Raw genomic sequence first — 8,531 nt, 5'->3', positions numbered from 1 at the left:
AAAAAAAAAAAAAAAAAAAAAAAAAAAAAAAATGAGTTGGGCATGGTGGGGTGCACCTGTGGTCCCAGCTACTCAGGAGGCTGAGGTGAGAGGATCGCTTGAGCCAGGGAGATGGAGGCTGGAGTGAGCTGTGATCATGCCACTGGACTTTAGCCTGGGTGACAGAACAAGACCCTGTCTCAGGCTGGGTGTGGTAGCTCACACCTGTAATCCCAGCACTTTGGGAGGTAAAGGCAGGTGGATCACTTGAGGTCAGGACCTTGAGACCAGTCTGGCCAGCATAGTGAAACCCTATCTCTACTAAAAATACAAAACTTAGCCAGGCGTGGTGGTGTGCACCTGTAAATCCAGCTACTTGGAATGCTGAGGCATGAGAATTGCTTGAGCCCAGGAGGCAGAGATTGCGGTGAGCTGAAATTGCGCTCCTGGACTCCAGCCTGGGTGATGGAGTGAGGCTCTGCCTCAAAAAACCAAAAACAAAAAGCCCTGTCTATCCCCTCCCCCCGCCAAAAAAAAAATAAATAAAAGCCAATTTGACCTTTATATAGTTAGAGAAATGTATAAATTTGAGCTTCATAGTTAGATTCAGCAATATTTTTTTTATTGGGTTCTGGATTCGTGTCTCATTTAAAGCCTGATTTTCCCATTCCATGATGAGAAAAATAAATACTCCCATGTTTTCTTCCACTATTTGTATGATTTCATGTTTTGTATTGAAATATTTTATTGCTTAGACATGTGCTTTGTTGTTGGGAATTCTGGCTAAAAAAGGTGGAACTGGCTGGGCGCGGTGGCTCACACCTATAATCCCAGCACTTTGGAAGGCCAAGGCGGGCAGATCATGAGGTCAGGAGATCCAGACCATCCTGGCTAACACGGTGAAACCCTGTCTCTACTAAAAATCAAAAAAAAAAAAAAAAATTAGCCAGGTGTGGTGGTGGGCACCTGTACTCCCAGCTACTTGGGAGGCTGAGACAGGAGAATGGCGTGAACGAGGTGGAGCTTGCAGTGAGCCGAGATCGCACCACTGCACTCTAGCCTGGGCAACGAAGCAAGATTCCGTCTCAAAAAAAAAAAAAAAAAGGTGGAATCAGTCCCGTTCCAGTGCCCTCTGACCTTCACTTTCTTGCCATCAATATCAAGGGAGCGCACGGTAAAGTCCACTCCAATCGTGTTCTGCTGTGTCTCCGTGTAGACTCCAGACTTGAAATGCTGCACCACACACGTCTTCCCCACATTGGAATCCCCAATGAGGATAATCTTGAACAGATAGTCAAAGTTCTCATCTGCTGCCCTGGCTGAGCCGGAGAAGTGCATGGTTCTTGCCACCTAGAACAGAGCTTAGTAGAAAGGATGGAATTCAGCACCAGGAACTGGGGATCCAGTACAAGACAAGACGGAGGGAGGTCATTACCTTCACAGCACTACATCCTTCTGAGAGGATGATGCTAATGATGCTAGTTAGGCACAGAGGAGTTGCCCCCATAAGCAAACATCTACCTTACATGTGTTGATCTTACTTTAGGGGTGCTCTTGGAATAAAGAGTTTCTACTGCCATTCTCTGGTGGGTCCAGTAGACGGTCAACACCATCAGATAAAAGCAGTGATATATCCTAGGCCTAGAGATGAGGTGCCACATGCTCCATCAGAGTGCCTGGAAAGCAGGAGGATGGCCGAGGAAATGCCTACAGCAGTGACTCACCTGCCATTGGACATCCCACCAGTGTCAATTTTACCTGGGGATAAAGACTCCCAACTGCTATAAGGCTGACCATCCAGGCCAGGCACGGTGGCTCATGCCTGTAATCCCAGCGCTTTGGGAGGCTGAGGTGGATGGATCACCTGAGGTTGGGAGTTCGAGACAAGCCTGACCAACATGGAGAAACCCCGTCTTTACTAAAAATATTAAACCGCCTGGGTGTGGTGGCTCATGCCTGTAATTCTAGCTACTTGGGAGGCTGAGGCAGGAAAATCCCTTGAACCCAGGAGGCGGAGGTTGCAGTGAGCTGAGATCACGCCATTGCACTCCAGCCTGGGCAACAAGAGTGAAACTCCATCTCAAAAAAAAAACCAAAAACAAAAATGCTGACCATCCAGGCAGCCAGCAACAAGGACTGATGAGCGGTGATTGGTAAGTCAACTTGGAGAAGAGTGACATGGCCTTTTTGTCTTGTTTGGAGCCTAATTTTTTCAACCAGGAAATTAGGATTTTGAGAATATTCAAAATTAAAATCATGGCTATAATGTTATGGCATATTTTACCAAAGGCTGGTTATGGCATGTTTTACCAAAGGTTTTTTTTTTTCTTTTTCCTTTTTTTTGCTCTGTCGCCCAGGCTGGAGTGAAATGGCATGATCTCAGCCCACTGCGACCTCTGCCTTCCAGTTCAAATGATTCTCCTGCCTCAGCCTCCCGAGTAGCTGGGACTATAGACCTGCACCACCACACCCAGCTGATTTTTGTATTTTTAGTAGAGACAGGGTTTCACCATGTTGGTCAGGCTGGTCTCGAATGCCTGACCTCAAGTGATTTACCCACCTCAGCCTCCCAAAGTGCCGGGATTACAGGCCTGAGCCACCACGCACTGCCGGAAAATTAAGGTTTCTAATGACAGTGTTTCACAAACTAACTGATTATCAGAATTATCTGCGAGTATCATTGAAAAATATATATTTCTTTCTTTTTTTTTTTTTGAGACAGAGTTTCATTCTTCTTGCCCAGACTGGAGTGCAATGGTGTGATCTTGGCTCACTGCAACCTCGGCCTCCCTGATTCAAGCGATTCTCTTGCCTCAGCCTCCCAAGTAGCTGGGATTACAGGCGCCTGCCACCGGGCCCAGCTAATTTTTGTATTTTTAGTCGATACGGGGTTTCATGATGTTGAGCAGGCTGGTTATGAACTCCAGTCATCTGACCTCAGGCGATCTGCCCACCTTGGCCTCCCAAAGTGTTGAGATTACAGGCATGAGCCACAGTGTCTGGTTGGAAAATAAAGGTTTCTAATGACAGTGTTTCACAAACTAACTGATGGTCAGAATTATCTGGGAATATCATTGAAAAAAATATATTTTTGGAGCTCATCCCAGACTTGCTAAACTAATTTTACCTTGTTCTTTTAAAAATTATTTCTTAGTATTCTTTTTTTTTTTTTTTTTGAGACAGAGTCTTGCTCTGTCACTCAGGTTGGAGTGCAGTGGTACGATCTCAAAACTGCACCAGGCCAGGTTTTGTGTTTTGTGTTTTTAACTTTAAAATACATTTACTGTGCCAGGCGCAGTCGCTCATGCCTGTAATCCCAGCACTTTGGGAGGCTGAGGCAGAAGGATCACTTGATACCAGGAGGTTGAAAGTAGTCTGGTCAACATAATGAGACTCCCCAATGCCCCCCCAACCCCCAGCCCATCTTTATTAAAATCATAAGAAATAGGCCAGGTGCAGTGGCTCACACCTGTAATCCCAGCAATTTGGGAGGCTGAGGCAGGTGGATCACTTGAGGTCAGGAGTTCAAGATCAGCCTTGCCAACATGGTGAAACCCTGTCTCTACTAAAAATACAAAAAATTAGCCGGGTGTGGTGGCATGCACCTGTAATTCCAGCTACAGGGGAGGCTAAGGCAGGAGAATGGCTTGAACCCAGAGGGCAGAGGTTGTAGTGAGCCAAGATCGCACCATTGCAGTCCAGCCTGGGCAACAAGAGCGAAACTCCATTTCAAAACACAAACAAACAAACAAACAAACAAAAACACAAAACCAAAAACCTCTCTCTCTCCCCTCCCCTCCCCTCCTCTCTCTCATGCTGTCTCTTCCCCAGGTGATTCTGATGACGAGCCAGGCTTGGAAAACACCAATTGACCGAGTCACCTACCTGAAACTTTACTCCCACCATCAGCATCCCTGGCTTAAATGTCCACCTATGCTTCAATATCTCTGATCACAAGGAACTGACTACCTCCTGAAAAATTTCCATTTTACACTGGGCAGTTCTCACTTCTGTGGGATTGACACCTCCCTCCATGAGGTTTCCATCTGTCTAGCTCAGTGCTATCCTTACTCTGCCAAGACACATCACATTCCTGTTCCACATGACAGCCCATCAGATATTTGAAGCAGCAAGAATATCCCCCCGAGGAGAATATCTCCATCTTCTTTAACTGTTCTTCATGAGAGTGTGTTTGGACTCCTCATCCAAGAGCTCTAAAAGTAACTGAAACCTGATCCCACTTAATGATCACATCTGATGGGCTGCAAATTGCCCCTGCCTTGTGACATCCTTCTTCACTTCTCTGTTTTACCCTGGTTTTCTCTAAAGTCATAGACAAGGACAGTCTGTCTCATCACACAAGGTAAAATGCACTCAAGTGTCCAATCTGCATGCAAAAACCCAGGGCTTTAAGGCGATGAAGAAGGATCCCATACCTCTCTTGGACCTCTCTGAAATCAATGTAGGTAGATGATCCAGCAGACAACAGACACAAGCAAACCACTTTTTTCCTGTCTGACTTTTCAACTAAAGACAGCCATTCCACTTCCGGTGTCTTGGTCTTATCACTGTAACTTGAGCTGAGACTTTACTTCCATGTCTCTCCTCACCCTCCGGAGTCCTCAGGGTTTCCACAAAAGCCCCCTTTCATTTAGCTTACAAGCCTTGCCGGGAGACACAGGCAGCGTCCACCCCGATGATGTCCTCCCGCCGGCATCCCGCAACCTTCGCCTTCCTGGTTCACCTGTCACTTACCTGTCCGGCTCTCTCACCTCTGCTGGTCAGCACGTAATGTTTTCTCTTTCTTCTGGTTTTCCTTTTCAGCCCTCAGTGCCCCCTTCTTCCTCCTGCCTCGCTGCTTGGTGGGAAGTGTAGTTCTGGCCCCAGGTGTCAGGTTTGGCGTCCTGAGAAAGTGAAAGGAAAGTACAATCCCTCCCACCTGCCCTGAGCCCAGGGCTGCCGCAGGGTACAAAGCACCAGGTGAAAGTGGCCAGCACAGGGCAGAGCGCAGAGCTGGCTTTCTCACCAGCCTTTGCCAGCCTAGCAGAGAGCCCTCTCGGGAAGGAATAGCCAGCGAATTCAACCAGCACTGGCCCATACGATGCTGCCCCTGCTCCTTTCTTCTACTTACCTTCTCTTGTGTGTTCTTGCGTCCTTTGCTCTCAATTTGTCCTGGTGTCCCTTGTTAGGAAAAAATTTCAGAATGTATCTCATGTAGTAACAGTGACTGTTTTGTAAAATGTTTGGGTCAGTTGTACATGTGCATATTGTACTGGGTGATGTAAAAAAAAATTTTTTTTGAGACAAGGTCTCACTCTGTCACCCAGGCTGAAGTGCAGTGGCACTATCATGGCTCACTGCAGCCTCAACCTCCTGGGCTCAATAATCCTCCTGCCTCAGCCTCCCGAATATCTGGGACTACAGCTGGCCTGGAGGTTGTTAGCTGAGAGAACATCAACTAAAGGAGGATATAGATCTTAAGTAATTTATTTTATTATATATATGCATATTTTTTAGAGACAGGGTCTTGCTCTGTGGCCCAGGCTGGAGTGCAGAGGTGTGATCATGGTTCACTGCAGCCACAACATCCCAGGCTCAAGGAAGCCTCCCACTTCAGCCTCCCAAGTAGCTGGGACTACAGTCATACACCACCATGCCCGCTTATTATTTATTTTGTTTTTAGAGATGGGGTCACCCTATGTTGCCCATGGTGGTTTGAAACTCCTGGTTTGACCAGGCGTGGTGGCTCATGCCTGTAATCACAGCACTTTGGGAGGCTGAGGTGGGCAGATCACCTGAGGTCAGGAGTTCGAGACCAGCCTGGCCAACATGGCAAAACCCCATCTCTACTAAAAATACAAAAATTAGCCGGGTGTGGTGGTGTGCCTATAATCCCAGTTACTCTGGCAAGAGAATCGCTTGAGCCTGGGAGGTGGAGGTTGCAGTGAGCCAAGGTCGCGCTACTGCACTCCAGCCTGGGTGACAGAGTGAGACTCCGTCTCAAAAAAAAAAAAAAAAAGAAAAGAAAAAAAGAAAAGAAACTCCTGGGCTCAAGTGATCCTCCTGCCTTGGCTTCCCAAAGTGCTGGGATTACAAGGCATGAACCACCGTGCCTGGCCAGATTGTAAGTCATTTGAGTCTTTGTTTTGTGGATCTGAATATCTCTTTGTGAGGAGTCAGAGAAAGGAGATGATGCAAAAAGAAGGAAACAAAAATTAAAACTAAAAGAACTTTGAAGGTATATGGGAAGAAAGAGCTGAAAAAAAAGTCTGCCTCACTCTCTCAAAAATTCTACCATAGAGCAAAGGTTACCGTGCAGAAACCCTCCCGTTTATCAGTCCCAGACGCTGGCGGTAGAAGCATAAAGCTGAGGTGAATTTTCCTTACTATTTTTTTCCACAGAGTCTAGAACAGTTAACTGTCTCTCACTGTCTATCACAGGGACCAGATTTTCTCCACTACATAGGATGTGATATGTAGGCAGTTAAATGGCCTTAAAGACACAATAAGTAAAATTGAAACAGAGACATCTTGTTTGATAAAATGTTGACATTGGTGTCCTGTTTCCAAACTGTGGGCTGAGACCTATAAATGAGTCATGAAATCAATCTTTGTGGGTTGCAACCAGCTTTTTCACAAGCAGGGATTAGGAAATAATTTCAGAATGTATCTTGTGTAGTAACAGTGACTAATGTTTTGCAAAATGTTTGGGTCAGTTGTACACGTGCATATTGTATTGGGTGATGTAAAAAAAATGTTTTTCTTTGAGACAGGGTCTCGCTCTGTCACCCAGGCTGAAGTGCAGTGGCACCATCATGGCTCACTGCAGCCTCAACCTCCTGGGCTCAAGCAATCTTCCTGCCTCAGCCTCCTGTGTTTCTGGGACTATAGGTGTGCACCATCATGCCCAGCTATTTTTTTTTCATTTTTTTCAGAGCCAGGGCCTCACTTTGTTACCCAGACTGGTCTTGAACTCCTGGGATCAAGCAATCCTCCCACATCAGCCTCTCAAAGTACTGGATAACAGGTGTAGGCCACCGTGCCCGGCCTGAAATGTCTTTTTTACTGTAGGCTGGGGTCCACAACATTTGGGAAGCACTGAAATACAGGGCAATTTATTCACTGTCCAAGAATATTACTTCTATGATGTCTTCAGATAACCTTGAAAATATTTATCTTACCCAAAATTCCAGTTACATATCCATTTTCAGGATACTCTCTTCTGGGTGAGATAAACTCAACACTGGCAAGCAGAGCAAGAGAACAAGAGACTCTGCCAAATATTGCTGCAGGGTGAGAACCACCAGCACAATGTGGAAATCCAGTGTAGGTCAAGATTCGCCCCAAATTGCCGGGCGCGGTGGCTCAAGCCTGTAATCCCAGCACTTTGGGAGGCCGAGGCGGGTGGATCACAAGGTCAGGAGATCGAGACCATCCTGGCTAACATGGTGAAACCCCGTCTCTACTAAAAATACAAAAAACTAGCCGGGCGTGCTCCAGCCTGGGTGACACAGCGCGAGACCCCGTCTCAAAAAAAAAAAAAAAAAAAAAAAAAGATTCGCCCCAAATGTGTGATCGGGAAATAAAACCTGTTAGGTGTCAATGTCATGAAGTTAAGTGTCCAAATGTTGTCTTTTTCCGGTAATGGTTACTTTTTTTTCTTTTTCTTTTTTTCCGAGATATGGTTTAGCTTTTGTTACCTAGGCTAGAGTGCAATGGTGCGATCTTGGCTCACTGCAACCTCCACCTCCCGGGTTCAAGCGATTCTCCTGCCTCAGCCTCCCGAGTAGTTGGGATTACAGGCACCCACCACCACACCCAGCTAATTTTTGTATTTTTATTAAAGATGGGGTTTCACTATGTTAGCCAGGCTGGTCTCGAACTCCTGACCTCAGGTGATCTGCCCGCCTCGGCCTCCCAAAGTGCTGGGATTATAGGGGTGAGCCACTGCACCCCGGGTGGTTACTCTTTTTTTTTAAAAAAAGTCACCTGACTCAGACCCACTGAGCACTTGGAGAACATCTACAGGTAGAAAACAAATTTTACAAATATTTAAATATCCTGATGGTTTTGGAAGTCAAGGAGAGAGAGATGCTGCCTCTGTCTACCACCCGACCCTCTCCACCAAGGTCACTATAAATACAAAGAGCATAGCTTGGGCTACAGGAAAGAAGGCATTCATATGTATAAATATGTGTGTATATATACACATTTTTTTTTCTTTTTTAAGAGATTGGGTCTCCCTCTGTCATCCAGGCTGCAGTGCAGTGGCACAATCAGAGCTCACTGTAGCCTCCAAATGCAGGGCTGTAGTGATCCTCCTGCCTCAACCTCCCTAGCAGCTGGGACTTCAGCTACACACCACCACGTGGCTAAGAAGGCATTCTAGCCCTGAGTGGTGGTGACACAGGTCATATACTTGATAGTATACACACACACATATATATGTATATACGCATATATAAATATAACACAAAAAAATATGTATTTCACTCTATGTATATATATTTACCATTTTAACCTTTTTTTTTTTTTTTTTTTTTTTTTTTTTT

At 45.9% G+C, this 8,531-nt stretch overlaps 2 protein-coding genes across 2 annotated transcripts in view; one reads left to right on the top strand and one right to left on the bottom strand.

Annotated features, from left to right (window-relative positions):
* RAB19 (RAB19, member RAS oncogene family) overlaps positions 1 to 4,908 on the bottom strand; it is a 23,039-nt gene extending 18,131 nt beyond the window's left edge. The window contains exons 1-2 of the mRNA XM_025380304.1: positions 4,735 to 4,908; positions 1,117 to 1,340 (exon numbers count right to left, since the gene is read on the bottom strand). Of these exons, the coding sequence (XP_025236089.1) occupies positions 1,117 to 1,317 (201 nt within the window). The 5' untranslated portion in view covers positions 1,318 to 1,340; positions 4,735 to 4,908. The remainder of the gene's footprint in view (positions 1 to 1,116; positions 1,341 to 4,734) is intronic.
* The window catches only part of SLC37A3 (solute carrier family 37 member 3), a 71,009-nt gene continuing 67,207 nt past the window's right edge, over positions 4,730 to 8,531 (top strand). Inside the window, exon 1 of the mRNA XM_025380303.1 lies at positions 4,730 to 4,767. The gene's annotated coding sequence lies outside the window, so the exon portion shown is untranslated. The remainder of the gene's footprint in view (positions 4,768 to 8,531) is intronic.

The sequence above is a fragment of the Theropithecus gelada genome, chromosome 3, assembly GCF_003255815.1.
Source record: "Theropithecus gelada isolate Dixy chromosome 3, Tgel_1.0, whole genome shotgun sequence".
Taxonomy (NCBI): domain Eukaryota; kingdom Metazoa; phylum Chordata; class Mammalia; order Primates; family Cercopithecidae; genus Theropithecus; species Theropithecus gelada.
This window is presented reverse-complemented; position numbering and strand designations above follow the sequence as displayed.